Source organism: Pieris brassicae, chromosome 1, assembly GCF_905147105.1.
Source record: "Pieris brassicae chromosome 1, ilPieBrab1.1, whole genome shotgun sequence".
NCBI classification, from domain to species: Eukaryota; Metazoa; Arthropoda; class Insecta; order Lepidoptera; family Pieridae; genus Pieris; species Pieris brassicae.
The window spans coordinates 1,904,946-1,928,039 of NC_059665.1; the positions used below are offsets into that span (position 1 = coordinate 1,904,946).

Below are 23,094 nucleotides of genomic sequence, written 5' to 3' on the forward strand. Positions count from 1 at the left end.
TTATTTGAAAATAACAATATAAAAAGACAAATTAAGTATATAGTGTATAAATATTAAAAATGGAAGGTAACGAGGGGGCGAGTCTCTCAAAAAAGAGACCACGACAACGGCTCGAAGATCTCCAGTCTATAATTTAATTATTATTCAGTCCAAGTCCTGTCCTGTCTTGTCCATACTCAGTACAAGTCTATAATTTAATTATTATTAAAAAAATTGTCATGGCAAACAGGGTTGCTATATTTTTTCAGGTGAACTTTACTGTAAAGACGGCAGAAAACCAAATGAGATTTGGTTGTTGGTTGGAAATGCAGTGGGAATTTGACGCAGCAAAGCCTCATTTAGCTATATCTTAATTGTGTCCCATAAAAATTTAGAAAATTCTAGAAAAGAAAAAATAAAGGAACATATGGAAGCGTTACCATCACAAAATATAATGATGACTGGGAGGAGGGACCTCTTCTACCACGCTTCAACCCTATGAACCTATCACTAAAACTTTTATTCAAAATCTGCCAACATAATGGATACACAACCAAATACGAGTACACCACCGTCTCTATGTATTATGTTTTCCAGGGCAAGCGATAAATCAAAAAACATTTTAATATTATACTTATTTTGTTATCAAAAAAGGCACTGACGTGGTTAAAATAAAAACCCCCTCCTTGGATCCCACAGGTTTTTATGGTGGTGTACACCTCACTACTATCCCGCGGAGATTCCGGCCCAACATAGCACTCAACTGCAAATGACTACGATAAGAGGATGAACAAGATATATTTGTTTATGAAATGTTTAAATTATAATAAATAAATAAAGTTTAGAATAATAAAGGCTTTAGTGACGCACTCATTAAATAATTAAACCGACTTCAAACACATTTACCTATTTTAGGTGTCCAGAAATGATCTCAAAACCTAATCAAACCGATAAAACATGGACTGTTCCCTGATTTACAATAGCCTACCTGATGTACTGATGATGATGACCGTCTCACCATGATTTTTAATTTCCGAGAATTATTTATGTGATAGCTAGGTTAATAGTTCATCATACTCATTAATTGTCACAATCAATATACAGGTATAACTCACAACCTCCTTTTTGCGGAGGCACATAAAACTTAACTAAAAAATTAGTCTAATTTTACCCAAGAAGGCACTTTTCGCAAAAAAAAACACCTTTTGTCGGTACTCTTTTCGAAGACAATCTCCTTAAACACACACTACCAGTATCGGACCGACGTTTAGTTTCGCTTTCGTTTATAGGGAAAGGTTAAATTAGCCTCCAAGAAACTTGGTGACCCAAGGTACCTACTTCACTTCGGGCCATGATTTGCAACCGTAAAAAATGCCAATTCGGCCCCACATAGAGTACTATTCTCACCTCTGGGCGGGAGCTCCTACCAACTTCTTCTGTTCACTCTGTTGATCGGTTCGAATCATTGACTACCATCGCTTTCTGAGAGGCTTGATCCGTTGGCGTTGCGTAGAGATGTAGGGCCTCTCTGAATCTTCTACGGCACTAACCATGGAGAATGTTCAGAGGTTTGGATTTGTTAGGACCGGCAGCTCCAATAATTATATTATTGGACGGCAGAATGCGAAATTCCACCCGTATCATTCACCACGCCAGCCTTTGTGCTTGTCCGAGGTAGGTGAGATGGGACTAACGTGTCTATACAAGATATATTTATTGCAAGTAGATTGATTTAGTCTAATAAGATACGGAAATATTAGTTGCTAAATCCTAGATTAAATAGCTGAAGGATTGTATCGCGGTACTATATGCGTTCACGGTTGAACTACCAAAGAGATTTTAATTTTAAAGTAATCTTTCGAGTACGTTTTGAATAGAATTTAAAGTATGAACAGGCCAACATGTGACTAACCGCGAAATGTGTATTCTGGAAAAATTTAGAATATGAATCTGATGTAAATATTATTATTTTAATTCAAAATTGTTTACTTCAATTTACGCAATTGCGATCATGGAAATTATATTATATTTAAATAACACGTGATTTATAAAATTATGTTGACTTTAAATACACAGGTAGTAACGAATAATAAATGGTACGAAGTGTCTGTCTATTGAATAAAGTTTTATGTTAACTTTGAATTTTTACATTCTTTTTCTAAACTTAGTAATAATTTGGACAGCTTATAGCCAAGTCAGGTTAGGATGTAGTGAGTGTCTAAATTGAAAATGGCGACCTAATTAGGCCGATTTTTTATTGAAATAAGAATTAGTAAACTATTTTAATCTCTACTTTTGAAGCAAAGAATCTCGAAGCAATATATACATTTTTTAATTTTACTCATCTGGCAATATGTCACTGAGTCTTAAACATTTAAATGAAACAAGCTCATTCGGCTTAGATGTCAAAAAATGTACTCTATTAAATTAGCTCTACTATAATCACTAATCAGTTTGTTGATGGATTTTGTCTTATTCTCTAGTGTGAGACACAAAGACTACGGATTTCATAGGACGAAGTCGCTGGCTTACCTAGTTTATTTTTTTCTACAAATACCTCATAAAAATAAACAAACAATACCTGTATATATAATGAACTTGTAGAACAAAATAGACGAAGTTTTCAATGTATTTAGATGTAGGAAACTTATACTAACGAGTTAGTTTTATTAAGGTATTGAACTTTTTGTTTTATTAAATGTAAAATTTGATTGATAATAAGAAATTGAGGCAATGCAATACTTTTATATTACTAATAGAAAATAATAAGGTATATTTAACACTGTTTTTCACTAGTATTTTATTTTTAAATCTTTGTTTTAGAATTATGGCACCCAATACTAGCAAAGATGTCATCGATAACGATTTTGTGGATGCGGAAGAATCAAAATTGGAGAAATTGGTGGGTCCGCAGGCCGGGCCGTGGAAATATGAGATAATATATGGAAATTTAGCAGTTTTTGATATTTTCACCTTGCGGCTTTGTACGGACTCTACCTCGCTTTGACTGCTGGTCCAGCGTGGTCTACGATTATTTTTCGTACGTATTTTTTTATTTCATAGATGCCACATAAGGAACCTTCAAAAATACTGAAATATTCAAATATTTTTGTACGCTTTAAGAAAGCTTCACACATAGTGGGTTTTTAAACAAAAACCACCTATAAAACTTGCAACAATACAGATATTACTTTATTTATTTAATAAGACTTCGTTGCATAACAATATAAATATTTTTAGCTACTAAAAAAAACGCTCTGACTACTGACTATAAACTATTTTTTGAAATAAGAAGGTTTTTAGCTGATTTGGGGGTAAAAATTAATCTGTGGTGGTTTTAGGTATGGGCCTCAGATTTTAAAATTTGTTTCATGATCGTTCTTCAATCTAATAGGCAAGTAGGTGATCAATTTCCTGTGTTTGACACACTGAAAGTCCATTGGTTCACAGCCGGGAATCGAACCTGCGACCTCGGATACAAGAGTCGCACCTTCAATTTTTTTATTAACCGCCATTTTTTGCCGCGGTGGCGTTAATACGTAAGTATCCCACTAGGCCAACACTTTTCGTCTTTATGCTATCAACCCATAATAATTAAATCCCCATTTTTTTTAAATATAAATGAACAATTAAAAATAGTAGTTCAAGGCGGCCAGCTACCTCGTTTTTAGCTATTAATGCAACGAAGTTTAAAAACATATAGTAATACACGCTTTTACAGTATCAACTACGAAACGCATCTACCATATATAAAGCATACATGAAGCATTATAGATTATTTTTCAGATTGCGTCACATTTGTTTATGCACTTTTTGGTGTAAGTGCTGGAAGTCATCGTCTCTGGTCACACAACGCATTTAAGGCCAAACTTCCCTTGCAAATTATACTGATCATTGCAAATTCATTAACATTCCAGTATAGTGTTTTGAATTGGGTCAGAGATCACAGATTACATCATAAGTAAGTTATATAATTACTTATTAGCAAACACAAATAATCGACATGCAGAAGACAATTCACTAAGATTTTTTGCTGCTAAACAATATGTTTTTTAAATTTGGTTCTAGAATATTCAGGGTTAGTACCGTCCCGTTCGTTAAAAACGTTAAGTCTGAATTTTACCCTAAAATTATCTAAGGGTCTTTTGGCAGGTATACCGATACAGATGCAGATCCACACAATGCGACTAGAGGTATTTTCTTTTCACACATAGGCTGGTTGCTCGTTAAGAAGCATCCGGAAGTTAAAAGACGCGGCAAGTTTACAGACATGAGAGATGTCAACGCGAATCCAGTTCTGAGGTTTCAAAAGAAGTAAGACATCATTTCTGTTTTTGAAAATATTATACCTGACACAGAATAATTGTTTAATAAAACAAAAATACATTAACAAATATTATTTTCAGGTGGGCAGTACCCGTTATTGGTAGTATATGTTTTATAATACCAACTTTGATACCTATGTACTTCTGGAACGAGGGACTAAACGTTGCGTGGCATCTTAGTTTTCTCAGATACGTTGTATCTCTCCACCAAACATTTCTAGTTAATAGTTACGCACATGCCGTAGGAACTAGGCCATATGACAAGCGCATTTTACCCTCTGACAATAGATCAATTAATTATTTCGTCCTGGGGGAAGGATTCCATAACTTTCATCATGCATTCCCCTGGGATTATAGGTCTGCAGAATTGGGGACTTTGTTTTTTAATCCGACTACTTGGTTTATCGAATTGTTTGCTAAGATTGGATGGGCATACGATCTAAAGACTGCGTCAAAATTTGTAATAGAGGGTAGGGCTCAAAGGACTGGTGATGGTACCCGAGTTCAAAATAAGTCTGATTAAAACGTGAATTCCTAATAATTTATTGAACTAATTTACGCATATGAAGATGATTTATGTCATCAGTTATATCTTTTTGTATCATTCGTAAATTTTATAAAGAGACTATAGTTATGAAGTTGATTGTGATATCTTTGATAATGGATTAGCAATAGTATTGTATCGACTACTATAAATATAAAATATAGATAAAACTGCAGTTATCTTTTAACTACCCACCTTATGACTATTTGAATCCAGATTCTAGATCGAGAGACTTCATTCTGAACCCCACAAAACGGCAATATGATATCGCTATTGTGACCGTAACCACAAGGCCATAGTAATATTGTGTGAGCTCGCCAAAAACAATATAATAATAATAATTAAGCATAATTTATTTCTTGAAAAATTTACACACTTAAAATTAACAAAATTATATTTTTTTCAAGGGCCTCTCATATAGTATAGGCCTTCTCCAATTTGTTCCATATGATATAGTTTTTAATATATATAATAACACACACCAATAATTATACACTTCTAATTGCTTTATATTGCTATAATCGATGTCCCCAAGTGTATGTAATAAGGAGTAATATTAACAACATGAGGAAAAGAGAAATTTAATCTAATCACACATAGAAATAATAGTTTCTTAGGCTTACAGGAAGTTGGTAATCCATCCTACCGAGATACTATCAGTGTTCTTTATACGGTTGAAACTACTACTGATTAGTTATAGATTTTTCGTCCATAACTAAAATATCAACAGACCAACACGGGACTTAGTCTTCTAGTAAGATTTAGAATCTGATATGATGATATTATTCAAATTAGCTTTTCCGATTTTATAATTAAGTCCTTCTATTTACACTTGTCCGTCTAAAGCCGAAGCGCTCGGCAGGACCAGATGGCATACCAGCATATAATATGAGGGACTGCCGATTTATACATGCACTCAGCCCTTGCCTATTTGTTCAATCTATGCCTGGACAATGGTTACTTTCCAGATTGTAGAAATATCACAAGAGTGTTAGCATGTTAGCATGGCTTTAGATATTTGCGTAGTACAAGCAGCAACTTACTGAAAGCAATTAATTATGTAATCCCTATATTGGACGCCTGATTGCATATAAATGCTGTATACTTTGATTACGATGTGATTGATGAAGTCAAAGTTGGCTAGCATTGGATTCACTCCAAAACTATTAAATTTTTTATAAGATCTGAAGAGTCGTATGAAGAGTACAAAGGGTGTCATATGGAACCATACTACATTAAATGGTGAAAGATTTACCAGAGGTAGACCTGCTAGATGCCTTCTTTTTGCAGACGATCAAAAATTACTCCTGTCAATCCAAGAGGTGGACGAACGCTTGCAAGGAGATATAGATAGAGTATGTGAGTGGAGCAAAAAAACAGTAAGCTCCAATGAAATATTGACAAATGTGCCATGGTGACATTTCAACACGTCATCATGAGTAAAACGTGTCGGGGCTGAAGCAGTTAATAACGTATTAACGTTAGTAAGAGACCTAGGAGTATAAGTGGATGTCCAACTGAATTTCCGAGATCATGTAGTGGACATTTGCTAGAAAGCATACGCAAGAATGGGATTTATGCGTCGAATGGCAACAATGTTCACTAATATTAATACCATCTCAAGGTTAGAAGCTCTGTACTGGTTAGAAGTATGTTAGAGTGTAACTCGTCTGTTTGGGCACCGCATCAAGCTAAATACAGGCAGTATTATAGCGCATACATAATAAATTTACACGATACCTTTATAACAGACTGTATGGCATCTATCCCTACTATCCTTTAATGTACCGAACATTATTTGTCTTAGGGATGGTGTGGTACAATTAATTGGAAACCAGACGGGACTTACAGTTGGACTACCACGTACTGAGAGTAGTAGTACTGATGGGTGTAGTTGTAGCAACCCAAGTATACTACCCAAGTAACTAGGTTCTTTGTACCTCTGGGAAAAGTGCGACGACGAAAGCCTAGGTTATTTGCGAAACCAAGGGCAAGAACCAGTCTGTTGCATAGATCCCAGTTGTCCAAGAAGTTGCGCCTACTGAATACTGTCTTCGACACAATCGATGTATTTATATGTCCGTAGAGTGAATTTACAGAAGCTATATTATGTGTTTAATAATAGTGACTTTATTAAATATTTTATTTCTTGGCATAAGAGGTCCTTGAAAAAAAAATACTATTTATTAATTTTAAGTGTGTGTATCATATAAATGTGTAATAAATGTTTCAAGGAAGAAGTGAGACTTAATTGTTATTATTATTTTGTTTTTGATAATAATTATATTTATACGTAAATTAATGATTTTAAATTAATGATGTGCTCAGTCTCATTTCAGATCCAGTATATATACATTTTTGTCGAACTGGAGGCAGGCTTACTGATAATTCTCGTTACCGAGTCTTACCCTGTGTAGACTGCAGTGTAAAGTGTCAATATGAGGCGTCTTCAAAAAGATAACTGTCGGCTTAGTGTTTTGACTTTTGACATATGACTAAAAAAAGAAGTCAATAAAATTGACTTTTGAAATATGTTTTAACTTTTAATATATTACATAAATTTCACTAAAAATATTTAAATTTAGTAATTGGTTGGGGCACCTCTTTGCCCTTTCCCGACCAAATATGTTTTTGTAGTAGACGGTGAAGTCATGATTTCCCAATCTACATTAGTTTCTTTAAACTTGGTATGGCCGTCCACATTTCGCCGGACATTTTTCTCAAGACCTGGGGCTTCAGAAGTTCTAACTGCATATTTATTGCAATGTAAAGAACCTCCTTGGACGTCTTACTTTGTTAAGGTAAAATGTAGAATGAGTAGCTGCAGTTGTTGAAGCCTATGCTTCAAGATCCAAACAGAAATGATTTTACCAATTAAGAGGAACTATAAATACTTAAAACTACCAATTTTCTCTATATAAATAAATTGATTATAGCTAATACGCAATCTTAATTTTTTGTTTGTTCTAGTACAGTAGCGTAAAAGATGATCAATTCGGGATGTCAAACTTTAACTGGAAAGTTAATAGCTCAAATTATGAAATTCTAAGAACAGGCTGTTTTCCATATATTAAATATCACTGCTCTAAGAAAATAGAAGAAGACTTAAATTTTTCAGACAAGTTCATGAGATTCATCAAAGTAGCCAACTTTGGTATGCATTAAAAATTATATCTATATTGTTTTCCCATTTCATTAATTCCGCTTCTTAATGTCTTAAAATCACAAAAAATATATCTTCAATGCCATTTTAAAGTTTCGTTCGATAAGTACCTGTTATAAAATGACCTCTTCACCATTGGAAGTGAAGATAGGGCATGTACATGACCAGTTCTGCTAGCAGATTTAATTATTGGAATTTTAATGATAAAAGAATAAAAGATTTTTTTATATTCTCTCTGTCAATTATTTGACAGATGAAACAAAACAATTTTTAATGCTATTCGTCTAGAATCATTTTAGTAATTCTTGTTTGGCATGCAAAATTTAACTACAAAAAACTTAATATCATTAAATTTGGGACACTAGCCACATTAAATTTTTCAGTAAAACAAGTAAATCCTTTATTTGCTATAAATAACTGCACAATCGGCTGTCAAATTAGCAAATATTAAATTATAATTAAAGCTTTTGCAAATTGTTTAGTCTTATACTATGTATCTCAAAACTTGCAATTTTAGAACTTTGTCGCATTTTAGAAGCACTGTGGCTTTAAAGATCTTATCACCCTTTTAAAGCATTTTATGGCAGTGTTCTGTGATATCATATGATTGAATAGTTTGATTGCTTTGTTTGTTTTAGGTATTCCATGCCTACTCTATGGACTTGCAGCAACTCAGCTTATTCGTCACAAGGAAATTGTTTACACTGATAAAGGGCCTGTGACTATATATTTTTTGTTACCTGAACATAAGGGGTCACAGTATTGACTAAAATAAATGTTATAATATAGTCAAAAGTATAAAACTGCTTATAAGTAATAACAAAGAGTATATAAATATAAGATAGTTTATATGTCTAGTCACAGATTATAATATATAATTTGCTTGTTACAATTATTTTTCCTTGTTCCCTTACCTCTGCATTGATTTATCCAAAAGCTTTGTACCAAAACTTGTAGGTGAACACTCATCACATGTGATGTCTAATGATGGCAAGCTAAAGTCTTTATGTCATCACTCTAGTTACTTGTCTTGAATTCTATATGTTCAAACATAATGCTGCTACAAATTAGAAATAATTTATTCGGATATAGATTTATTGAGATGGCTTCTCCATAAATCATAAACTGCATATTTTTTACACATGAACTATATATGATGGCTGTTGTTTTTTGGCCTGCAGGCTAACCCCGTAGATTCAGTGGCAATTTGAATTGCATTATTAAGTAAACATGCTAAATATATTGATTAAAATTTCGCCGAAAAATACCACAAACAACTACGCAGAACAGAGACCCCATGCTAGCAAAAAGAATCCAAGGATTTATTACCGGTACAAATTTAGGTTCTGGTTCTCATATTAGATTCTTTAAATGATACCACTTTTTGGTACGGTGCCTAATACGGTTTCGGTCAGTTCTGGTTGGGTCGGGTTCTTAATAAGGGTTCTAAATATGTCGGTTCTGTTGTATGAAGTTTAGATGTCGATGGCTGCTCTTCTGATCTGTCAATGCCGGTGTACCACTAGGATCTGTTCTTTCTGTGACTCTCTTCCTGATACATATCAACAATACAACGAACGATTAATACGAACAACGAAAAGATATTGGTCCAACGCTGGACCGTCGGGAAACAATATTCGATCTGATAGAGGCTATAGTTGAACGTCAAAATTGGAGCTTAAAGTAGGTTCTTATTAAGGCGATGTGAACGTAGTTCAATTTAACACAATCAAAAACCAGGCCTGTCTAGTGAGTTGCAACAGGAGTGTTTTTGTATTTAGTCGAACCTCCGGGATGCTTCTTTGGAAAAAGGTGACCGTCTGGAATTGCTTGGCATTACCTTGTGGGCTGATCTCAACCTTGAGTGTTTTATTCATTCTATGACTCAGGTGGCAGGCAAAATACTTGGTAATTGGAAAAAGTCCGAAAATTCTTCACACCGTACTTAACAGCTTTTAACCTTTATCAAGCTCAAGTCCTTTCATGTGTGGAGTAGGTACTGCAGTCAGTACTCTGGGCCGGTGCAGCCAAATGCCACCTGGATCCTTCGTATACTATTAACAGGCAGTCTAAAACGAATTATACACGAGGATTCACTTGTTGAATCTTAGCTTCTGATTTTTAAACCATTGCCGTTTAGTTGCAGTCTGGGTTCCTTCATCCCTTTCATCTGGAAGCACGCTAGGGTTTCACACTTTCATTGTTGACATGCCCAGGTGCCGAACTACACGATTTGTGTCATCGTTCCTTGTGAAAACAGCAAAGGAGCGTATCTCTTTGCCCCCTTCCAACTTCCCTACGCAGTATGATATGAGTACATTCAAGCGGCGGTTGAACAGGCATATCCTGGACAGCGGTGCCCTCCATCAGGCCACATCTTACTTAACATCAGGTGAGATTGTGGCCAAGTGTCTGCTTAGTTTTGTATATAAAAAAAACTTATGTTAGATCTTGTAGTCTGGTATTATATGAATTATTTAAGTAATCTTCGAGAAAATTAATCTTGCTGTGAGTTAATTACTTTGTTTAGTTATCGCGATCTCGACCAGGTATTGTTTATAACACTTTCTGCTAACTCTTGTTGATGCAATATTAGCAAAAACTTAATATTTGGATCCATATAAATAGCTGCTACAAACGCTTTTGATTCCAATAATATTTTTTCTCCTTTTTCCATGTTTTGGTGTAATTCCAACTCAAGTACAGTGTTGATATCTTGTAATTCTAATTTACATTTTTTATGGGTAATTCAGGCAAAAATCAATGGCTTAATTTGGAACCCATACGTCAAGATTTTTGTGGATTTCAAAGAAGATACGGTGACCTGTATATGTTCGTACAAAACTACTTTTGGTAATCTAGATTTTGTAATTTTATGTTAAATTTGAAAATCAACCACAGTCATTTTAGCACCTGCTAAATTTAGTTATGAGTTCACTATGTGTACCTATGTCTGTCCTGAGTCTGGACTATGACCGACAGCTCTTCAGCAACTTTATGCAAGGCGATCACTGCAATCCTAGTTTCTTTAACACACCATATCCCAAACAATATGTGAAATGGCGCTAAATCGAAAGAAGTTTTTAAAAATAATATGTGTTCCAAATTCAAAATAATTAAAAAGTTGGAAACAAGAAAAGTTTTCATTTAACACTATTTATGGCCAGACTAGTTATAATATAATTAGGTTAGTTACAGTTTATTAAGAATACGTTGAAATGTATACCACACGATATAAATTAAGGCTCAAAATAAATAAATGTGAAATTATAATTTATTACTTGGCCACAGCGCCAAATCCCATACAGGGTTGTCGGCTGTAGCACTGTAGGAAGTGTAGCCATATTACTACCGAAAAGTATTATTTATACAATACTGCTTTTGCGAAATTGTATTGTCGAAAACGCTTCATTCGCAGCCAAGAGACAACACTATTACAAAGTTAACAGCGTAGGTCCGAGCTGCTGTTCGTAGCACCTTATTCCGTCATATTTAACGTAAGAAATATTAATTCTAATTTAGATCATTATAATTTTACGAGAACGTTTAAAACTAATAATATTTTAAATAAAACTGTCATTTATCTTGCTATAAAATGAACATTATTTAATAACATAAACTTTTCGTTTAAACGTGAAAACGCTAGCACTTAATCATAGGATACAACGGGGACCCCGAATTATAGCAAACAGCAGCTGTTGAGATTACGCAAAAACATTAATCTTCATACCGAAAAGCTTGAGCGTTAATGTGTGTCTTTTCGTAGCAGTGTCGTGGCGTCGCTTACAACCAACTCACGAGTTTGGTGCTAGGCGACCGACTCGACATGAACAGTCATTTAGTTTTTGTCTTTCTACATTAGCAATCATTTACATATGTAATATTCTTACATATATGTAATATTCTTACATATATGTAATATTCTTACATATATGTAATATTCTTACATATATGTATAGTTCGTTTCAATATGTAAAAGGATGTTTACAGTAAAATTACTAAATGTGTGTTCATGCTTGATACGAGCCGAATGTCAAATTTTAATGGTATTGTTTTTAATTGTACACATTTTTAATTACCAGAAAATAAATTATTGTCCTAGCTATTGTAATACAATACCTAGGACAATAATACACACATACACTAAATCATGTGTGTTCCACATGATTTAGTGAAGTGATCATTTTCATTTAGTCGAAGTACTTATATAATATTTTAAGTGTGTGTGTAACATGTGAATAATCATTTTTATATTAAAATATGCAATTTTTTAAGAAAAACACTTTTTGAACGGATTGAAACTATGTATAATTATTAAAAACCTATAATTATTTACAGAATTCTAATATATTTAATTTTTTTCCGACGTTTCGCATGCTTTTCAGCGTGCGTGGTCACGGTGACTGAAGACAAAAGGCGTTAAATGTCAAAAGTATCACAGCTGCAGAGAAAGTTGTGTTATCTGTATTTCTCTAAAGCTATGTTAACAAAAGACAATACTATGCTAATTTTTTTCAAGCTTCTCTACTACGAATATTACACATATACAAAATAACTACTGTTCAATTAAAGGACAAGTATTTTGTCATAGTTAAAGGAAAATCTGACCACGCTTGACTCGTTCAGTATTATATATAATGTTTTAAAAAAGATTTTTCTCAGCCAAGATAGTCTAGATAACGTTGTTTTTATTGAAAGTCATTGTTACATCGCAGTAAATTGTTGAAAACAAAATTGAATTATCCACAATTTATTTTACACCCTCTCAAAAATACAACAAATTACGCGTTAACATTGAATGTTCATAATTGATAAGGAATTAATCGTTGTTAATAGCTATACACTGATATAATCCCCTGTTATATTTTTTTCATTTCGTAATTGTCACGAATGTTATAGCAAGACTGAAATCTATTTTTACTAAACAATGAATATTTAGCCTTATTTACAATCTACAAATTATATTTTATATATATTAATCGGTAACATTGAACCTGTGACCATTGTATTAAGCCTTTAATAGTAACTTTAGTTTTTCTCGGATATAATATATTTAGTCCTGAAAACAATGAGAAATAGCCGCTGGTCAAGCCTAGATATTACTAATTTGCAATTGAATTATAGTACCGCGTAAACGTTCAAAATACGTTTAATAAAAATTATAGAAAAATGAAACCTGTAAAGTATACATAACAACTATTGCTGTGAACAATTATAATTAAAAAACTCATTTGATAACGTATTTATTGATAGCGTAAAAATAGGAATAAAATATTTGGTGACAACTGTTGTCACATTTTACTTGGAAATATATTTAACGTTATACGTCATAGTTGAGCATTATTATGATTGATAAGGGTTACCATGTTTATCAAAACCATTATATATATTAATTAATTTCAATAAAAAATATTCTTAGTTAAAAATTAATCAATGAACAATAAATTATATTTGTAGTTTGCCAGTTTTTGCATATTTTTATTAAGTTACACCCTCTAGTTAATATTTATAAGAAAAATGCACACCATTTGTATGTATGTATGTTATGTAATGATGAAAGTCATAGTGACTCAGCTATTTAAAATATAATTAAGGTAACCTTTCGGTCACACGCCGAATGTTAAATTGTAACTTGCGCCCTCGAGATAAACAAATATATACATATAAATAGATAATATAAACTGGTCCGTTTTCTTTGTTCATGTAATAATAAATATAAGTAAATCATTACTTTCCACGCTTTTGGCAATATATGACCAGTATATAGTAGTAGATACTTTTTATAGTTTTCAGAACGTAATTAGTCTAGTCGATAAAAAACCTAAAGTTACTATTAAAGGCCTAATACAATGGTCATAGGTTCAATATTCCTTATCTGTATAAAATATAATTTGTAGGATGAACAAGGCTATAAATTCAAATCAATCTATAAATTTTATAAAAAAGAGATTTCAGTCTTAGTAATAGTCCGGTCAATATAAACATTTGAAATCAAAAAAATTCCCGGAGAGCCAAATATTGGTGGACAGCTAGAATATACCATTATAAATAAAGTTTTAAGAATCTCCATCGATCCTATATGTGCTACATAAGTTATTCGGAGTCTTAAAATTCTCTACAAACAGGAGTCTTCGTGATTTTTTCCACTAAAAGTGACCATTCCTGACACCGCGATGCTAAGAGTCACATTATGCACATTTAAGCCACAGATATACCTAATCGGGCACTTAAGACAAATATTAATACCTATTTGTGTCTCATTTATATTATACTATTTGACGGCTTCATTGAACGAACTACAAAAACATCAACGGGCACCGAATCTCGGTAATAAAATAATCTTTGATAAATTTATTACAGCTCCAGCGAATCAACTAACTTCTAAATCAACAATTTGTCGCTAACATTAATAATAAATGTCGTTTCATTTCCATGATAAGTGACAAATTAACAGCTGCGAGTATTGCAGTGAAACAAGAATCCATAATTGAAACGGCATTAGAAAAATTTAATGCAACAAACACAACAATTGTAGTTGGTGTTGAAGATGTTGATTTGTTAGTACTACTGGAAGGACTCCAATGGATACAATTATTTATTTTGTGAAACCTGGACGGACTCAACATCCACCAGAAATTAATTGTTCCAAAAGTTTATCTGGTTATCCCAAATGCCAAAATGTAATTTAATTTTTTACATGTGATAATCGGCAGCGACACATTAACCATTGAAATTATTCGAAAAGAAGAGATTCGACTGACTGCGCTAAATTATTAACAGAAAATGATTCCACACCTCGAAGACACCACCTTCCTCACCTAATTACAGAAGGAATTAGCTTCCTTCTTGCGATTTAAAAATTACTTGCATTGATACCGTTACTTAATTTTTTATGAAAAATACGCGAAACAAGAAACAATCATGTTTTCTTATCAACTAACTTTTTCTAACATCGGCATCTGCAATTCAACACTTGTATCGAGTATACTATCAAGTCAAACATGGATAGGCAATGAAATGAACTCGGAGGATCCAGCAAGAGGAAGAAGAAATGGAACAAGACATGCTGTTGAAATACTTTAAAGAGTATGAATCTGATCAAATATTTAAAGAAATATCATGTGTGCATATTATGTATAAGGTGACTCTTAGAATCGTGTTATCTTAGCAGCGGTAACTCTTAGAAAGGAATGCTAACGTTTTGCTTGAGATTTTTTTTATATAACTTACCGTTTTCGAGAAAAAATAAAAAAAAACCTCAAATTTTGACCTTTGACCACGAATAACTTTAGTAGCACATATAGAATCGATGGGGATTTTTAAATCTTTATTTGTAATGGTAAATCGCAGCTCTCCACCAATATTTGGTGGAGCTTTTGTTACTTGACCACTATTTTTATGTCAAAAATGACCAGACTATAAGTACACTATTTATTATTTACTGTAATTATTATAAACCTAAGGGTAGTGCCAGTTGCCCTCCTTGTAATGCAATTAAGTGTTAGTAAATATAAAACAAATAGTGCTTTGATTAGATTAGTGTAGAGCTATAAACAACATTTAATTTCTTATCAATAATTAACATTGAATATTAACGCGTAATTTGTTGTATTTTTGAGAACGGCTATGAACCGTATAAATCCCGATAAAATAAATCGGGAATTATTAGATTTTTTTTAAACAATTTACTGCAATGTAACAATGACTTTCAACAAAAACAACGTTATCTAGACTATCGTGGCTGTGGAAAATCTTTTTAAAACATTAATAATACTGAACGAGACGAGCATGTGCCAGATTTTTCTTTAACTATGACAAAATATATTTATTTGAACCGTAGTTATTTTGTATATGTGTGATAATAAAAATAATAATTTGAATAAATTATGACCGAAGAAGTCGGAGGAGGCCTTCTTAGTTAAAATTGTAATTATATCAAATGTATGTCAAACATGTGGAGGAATAAAGGTTTATTTTATATGTGTAATACTCGGAGCAGAGAAGCTTGAAAAATTTAGCATTTTATATAAAAAATTTATTCACTTGCTACACACACTATTAATAGAATTACTTTGAATCAATGAAAATGAAAACTCATGTGCAACACTGCCATTCTCAAAGAGTCTTAATCTTAATCTCGCATTAAGATTTGGACTTTCGACTCGTATCAATCAAACTTAAATACACTTTTTGTAATCATCTCAGAATTTATATTTTAACGAATTATGCATTTAGATTTACTTATACAGTGGTGCTACAGCCTTATATGAGATTTGGCTTGGACCAAATAATTATGTTTAGATAGATTATTGAAGTGAAACTACTTTATCGGCGTTGGAAAAAAATTTACCGTCACATTTTTCCGTTACGCGCCTCTTTTTCTTGTCCATACCACGGTTGTTTCATAGATATTCGAAGGCATTAATAACAAAAATATATAATACCGATAACAATGATAGTAATAGTTCTATTACAATTAATAAAATTCTGTAATAATCTTAGTAGTAATCAGGTAAATTAAAATAATTGTATTTTGTTAAACTTTAACCATTGTAAAGTTGCATATTATAGTAGATAATTTTTCGAAAAATAAGGTCATAAAGAAGTTAGTTTAGGTAGTAAGAAATTAGTTTCAGATCGCACCTATTTCTTTAAGGCTTTATTATTTACACAAGTATACACCCTTAACACCCTTTTTTTATATCCGAGGTGGAAATGCTTTTTCGCATCCCCTGCCCTCAAAGGTTGCAGGGGTATGTGGGACTCGACCCATGCCTAAATCTCTGCTATTCAGAGAATGGGTGAACAATACCCACTAAAACCACCTCGAGTAGTTCCTACAAAGCCGCGTTACAGAGGCTTCGGGGTCGCTGTCGCATTCTACAGGGACCTCAACGGCATGATACCCTCACAAACCTCCGGTGCAGTACACACTACATAGGAGGTAGGAGCCGGCATATCTTCTCCTATTTTCTCCCCGTCTGCTACCCGTAGGATTCATCCTAAAGGGCTCCCTCTCTCGTTCTGCTGTCTCCTTCTGTAGCATTACATCCTCACAGAAGGAAACCACTGCATTCCAAACCTCGTCACTGCCGACCATTTTTTCCACAACACAAGGCAAAGAAAGGTACCACCACAAAAAGTAGTAAGACAACACCCAGCAAGATCAAATATTTGGCATTTTAACAGTATCCTGATCTATTATATCATGTTAACTCCGCGTTGTGTCTGAACATATAGCATTTCACCAAGACCAGTATCTAGTCCAATGACATAAAGACTTGCCAGACATCACGTGTGATGAATGTTTATCTACATGTTTTGGTACAAAGCATTTGAATGAATCAGTACAGAGGAAATGGAAAAATGAAAACTAGTAACAAGCAAATTATATATTATACTATATGATATATAAACTATCCTATATTTGTATACTCTTTGTTATCATTATAAGTAGTTTTTACAATTTTTACACTTATACAATTAAACCCATAAAGAAAACTTCCGGTGAAGAAGTCATTGCATGACAGATTTTTTATGTGACCTAAACCTTAACCCTACCTATTGAAGTTATTATAACTATTAATATAACCCGGGGTTTTCCTCCAACCCGGGGTTCTCTTGTCGGGTCGAACAAGATATCTATTAAATTACATAAACCCTAATCATTCATTTGTTTCCCTGAATTTCAATCAAACTTTTGGCAATCCCTGTCGTGGAACGGTTAGGTTCTGTTGCTGCTAAGTGTAAGTAAGCCAACAAATTTTCCCCTGAAATTGACCTCCACCTATCTTACTCACAGTTTTGAATCCTTATATTTAACATTTTAACAATAGGTTTTCATTTATATTCCTTGCTTTTTAAATCACAATCAAGAATTCTGTTTGTTAGTAATAGTTATTAATTTATAGATAAAACCATGATGAGAAACTAGTTTTAATTGTTATTTTTCTTTGCTTTTATTGTAATGCCCTTACCAAACCTTTTTATGAATTCTTTGTTTATTTTTGGGGCAACGAGGCGTGAACTCGTGGAAAGCAAACTTACGAAATACGAACCAATAGCGTATGCGCACGATAATACTGGGCTGAGCATTTCCCCTGCCCGCCCCTTCATGCCTCCAATTTGATGGATAAATCGGTAACTGCGCAGGTCCAAGTCAACGTTTTCCTACCATTCACACCTAAAATTCCCAAATGGACACTTTCAGTAGTATTAATATTGTTCCCTGTTTATAGTTGACACATTATGAACTGAGGCTTCGGGTTAAATACTTATCACAGGATAGGTACGATCGATATGCTAAATTATGTTAAATATTAATAGAAATAATTTTTCGGCATCTGAAAATAAAAGTTTTTAATTTGTTGATAAAATGTTTGTTTCGACGTAATCACAGAGAAACTGTATAGATCGTAATGTGGCCCTGAAAAAGACCGTTTTTATCTTCCCCACCTGTGTCATCTTTACGTAGGTTAATTATCAGATATGCTTGATCTCTTCAGATACTTAGACGCATCGACCCCGCGTGTGCATTTATTGCTCGACGACTCAGATTAAAATGCATCGACTTTAATCACAAAAATCATTTTGAGACATGCAGTTGGCTCATAGTGTTTTTCTTCGCCGTACAAGCGAGGGTTATATGAAAGTCCATTGGTGCACAGCTCGAGTTTGAGCACAGAGGATCGAACCTACCGACCTCAGGGATAAAGGTCGCATAATAAAGCCTCTAGGCCAATTGTTTCTCAATTCATGTTATTACTGACTCAATAACGCTTCACAGTGAAATACATTATAATATTTCTGAACATTCATAGGAAGAGATTCTTGTGGATTTAGATTGACTACAAGAATAACCGTCAAATGAATACTTGTTCCTTATTTTATGTAAATAATAAAGACGTAAAAAATTGTCTGCTCATATCTCATTTGTCGTCGATTGGACGGCCTATGACCCCCTTCATAACAGCAATAGACTGAATAATAATGTAATTACCAAAACAGTATCAATATTATCATTTTATAATTAAGTTTTTTTTTATAATATTATATTACAGCGATTACGTGATTATTGTAATTTCCGTAACTATTGTCATGATTTGATTTGATGTTAAATAAATAGTTGGTTAATATTTCCCTTACAATTATTCCCACTTTAGTTCAATACATGCAGTATAAAATGCAGTTTTTTGAACACAAATTATCTTAATTCGAATAAGTGCGTAAATATCGTTGATATGTTAACGAATTTCCTATACCCGGGTACTTAGATGTAGCTGTAATATTACACATTATATATTATTTAAAAACCATGTATCTAAACCGAAATCAAATTGGGAATATATATTCTGAATTACATATTGAAATTATATTGTATTTGTATATATATTCCCGCAAACGCAATTTGAATAAATATTTATATTTATTTGGATTAAAGTGTTACAAAATAATAATAATATATGAACCGTCTTGGCCTCAGATTGCATCTGTTTTATAATAATTTTTATAAACACACTCACTGTACAGTGGTCACTGTTCAGTCTTCTCGCCTGACATCGCCAATTCGCGAATTTAATCCAAGGCAGATATGATTATCTTTCTTTTACGATTTCTATGGTTAAGATTCAGAAACGAGACTTACGGTGGTCTGAGTGGTGGTTAAGTCTTGTTTTTTAATCTTAGACTAGAAACAAATATAATATATTAGGCACAAAAGGCAATTTGTAAAGAATACATACCAATAAAAGTACTATGCCATTTTAACTTAATTACAAAAATACATTATAATTTTAATATACTACATACATTTATATTAACAACATTTTCTTAGCACGTTTTTTCAAAAATTTCAAGATTTATAAGTTATATTTTTTTCAACACTTTAATTTAAATTATAGTTTAAATAAAACATTAATATGAATTAATCAATTTAAATCAAATAATAATATTAAAAACAAGATTCACAAATTGCACAGTCATGATGGACAATCACATTGTTTAGAGTTCCGCAAAGAAATCAATATAATATATTCATATTAGGGCCAAAAGATATTTAATTATAACTATGTATTTAGACGTAGGTACCATTGTAGCAACACCTACTATCTGCGCTTATAATCACTGCAATGATCTTAAACTCTACAACGCGCTACAAGTTCCGGCCGCTAATGATATATACAACTTCACGATCTCGCCCTCTGGGGGTTGCTGGGCATAAACTTCTGTAAGCTTGTAGAAGGCCTCTTTTGTCCTCTCTCGCCAGGATTTCCTTATGAATAAAAGGCGTCCCATGTCCCTTAGTTAAAAGGTAACACAGTACCTGGCCTGCATCCGACACTGCATGTCTTACCCTAGTGTAGTCTTCGCGCATTGTTCCGCCTCTCATATCCACCGCCTACAGGCGCAACAGGTGTGCCTTTTTATGTGAGGAACGACGACGTAATCTCCACCACGACCTGGAGCTTCCTACCAGAGCCCAATGGATGAACTTGGCACTTCGACAAAGCATACCATTATCCCAACCCATTGATGCGTTAAACTAACAATTATTATCCTTTCCTGATAAAACAGCCCCGAAGAAGGGCCCAATCCGGATGATCCAATAACAATAGCTAACGATTAAAAGCCATCTGCGCGGAAAATCTGATTGGGGTAAAAAACCGCCTTCACCTGAGAAGCCGAGCCAGGAATTATTTAATTCGTACTGCGCTCACTTTAGTGACCTTCCGTCCTGCCCTTCAGATAATTGACCACCCCGCAACGGTCCAAGCGGAGGTCCGAGTCACGCAGGAGACACCCTTGCGCTAGTCACGGGAAAACGACCATTCCGGCCTAGCCACGCTCGCCAAAACAGCCAGAGCTGAGTAAATGCCCTTAAGGCCAACAGCGAAATTCTATTACAAAAAACAGCTTCTGGGGCCTTCGAAGCAATAGTTAGACTGGACTTCCTTTAGATTAGAGGAAGAGTATAATATCTTCCCTACTCCACATGATGTTTTTAATCATTCTCACTTTTTATATAACAGATATCTTTCAGGTGAGATTTAGTGCTAAGTATATCTCTAAAAAACGTTTTAAGAAGGAATTAATACACTCAGGGCCGTTTTTAATAGGATTGACAGATTTATCGACCCTATTACTTCTGGAAATATACGTAGAGTTTAATAACTATAAAAATATCCTGATTTTTATAAGTTTCATAACGCCCCCATGCAAACCTCTTACGGGTGAATGAACACAGTTTATCGAGACGCAAAATAATAATAACCTTGTTAATTCCTTAATACGAATACATACTTTTTATTTATGTAATAATTGATAAATAAAAAATATTTATTCGTTTTAATATACTCATACAAGTTTGGCTAGACTAAAAATATTAAAATGTATCTTTTTGCTAAAGTTATCCTTTGAGATTATTCACTTTAACACCATACTTAGTAAATAATAATTAAAGCCTATAAGTAATAGAAATATATATGCCTAAGGCAGGTTGACTAATTAATGCGTTCTCTTCGTCGACAGTTGAGTTTTCTTGGTGGTGACATGGCTATTTACTGATATTGCAAATATTGATCGTGGATAGATATATTAACATGGTCGGTATTATTGTTTAATATGTCGCAGCCAACTAGCTTAATTAGCCGTTCAATTAACAGCGTAGCCGTTTAACTGGCTGAAAGATCAGCCAGTTGATCGAAAAGCTAGGCAAATGACTTGGATCGCTTACGTTTCATTACTTGCCTGGCCTGTTGACTGTTAATTTGAATTTAGTTCCACTTTCTGCTACTCTCATACTCGAAACGAAACTCTTCAAACCGTGAACCCACAACTTTGATGGTGTTTTCCAAAGTTTCATGAAAAATATCAAGTACATTAGGAGATTGTAGTGACAATAATAATGTGAGTTTGACTTAAGCAATTTAATATTTAAAGAAATACTTTTTATTTATGCCAAATAATGACTGTATCGTACGAATGGCCTAAGCATTACCCAGCCTGTTTATTAAATGTTGTAACAAATGCTACGGCTGAATATCTTTCAGGCCGTTAGTTAAACGGCGCTGTTTAGTTAAAGGGATAGGCTGTTAATTGATCGGTTATATAAGCTAGTTAGCTGAGACAGATACGGTCGACGCAGCGAGGGTAGGTGTAAAACATTGGAGTAGTCTTCATTCTACAGAGCGAAACACTTAAAAGTTGGGACTCAATTGAGCAAAGTCGAGACTACCCTCAAAACATATCTGATTATATCAAAATGTTTGGTTTGTATCCATTATGTTAAAAATATAAATTTCACATGTTTCGAGAGCTCGGCGTTAGATATGATGGTAGAAAAGATTGGTATTTCGATAATATATTTTCATAATGACTTTAAATTTACTATTTATTGGGTAATTTGTTAATTGAGATTTAAAGATTATAATAGTTACTCACACTAAAGTTTCATATTTAATAGGATAGTTAAATTATCTAATTTGTGCGTAATGAGGTAGGTTTAATTGGCAGATTTTTAATGCCTATCCCTTATGAAATTGTAAAACCGTTTTCTTTTTTAATCTTCTGTTTTTCGTAATTGTGGGAAATATAAAAGTTCTGCTTGTAACCACCAGGAGCGTAAAGCTGTTAAAAACGCCACCTTCAGACAGGAGCGCTGTATATTTTTCGTAGAAATATGTTTTGCGACAAACATTCTTGAATTCTTAAACTTTTCAAGCGATTTGACGAATTATTTTTGTGTTGGATAGTTATCTTTTCACGAAGGCTTTATTATTAATGTTTTATTTATTATTTTGACACTAATGGGTGTCCATGTTACCTCTCAAGCCGACCTGCAGTAGTAGATATATGTGTACGATAATTTCCCCATTTTCGTAGGTTCTGCGCCTGTCATGTCAGACCTCGGTTCTATTGGATTTATGAAAACGTTATTTTGAGTCTTTGCGCACACACTGATAATATTTTTTGTTGAAATAAGAGACTACAATAGTCACCAAGCGTAAGAGAGGAATTAGCCAAAAGTTTCCTATCAAATATTTTATAATCCAGAAAGGAGCCGACTAGCATAATGGATCCATGGA

The 23,094-nt window shown here is 33.5% G+C and overlaps 1 protein-coding gene and 1 pseudogene across 2 annotated transcripts; both read left to right on the forward strand.

Annotated features, from left to right (window-relative positions):
* Positions 1 to 2,630: 2,630 nt before the first annotated feature.
* Positions 2,631 to 4,983, forward strand: LOC123707102 (annotated as a pseudogene).
* Positions 4,984 to 7,355: 2,372 nt separating this feature from the next.
* LOC123710022 (uncharacterized protein C15orf61 homolog) lies at positions 7,356 to 8,900 on the forward strand. 2 transcript variants are annotated; one of them, XM_045661682.1, is made up of 3 exons: positions 7,356 to 7,649; positions 7,819 to 8,002; positions 8,650 to 8,900. In XM_045661682.1, exons 1-3 carry the CDS (start codon positions 7,500 to 7,502, stop codon positions 8,775 to 8,777), a joined length of 462 nt encoding a protein of 153 aa, XP_045517638.1. In that variant the 5' UTR covers positions 7,356 to 7,499; the 3' UTR covers positions 8,778 to 8,900. The 2 variants fall into 2 exon arrangements, with proteins under 2 accessions (XP_045517638.1, XP_045517646.1); XM_045661690.1 differs by having other exon boundaries at positions 7,512 to 7,649; positions 7,824 to 8,002.
* The last annotated feature ends 14,194 nt before the right edge of the window (positions 8,901 to 23,094 follow it).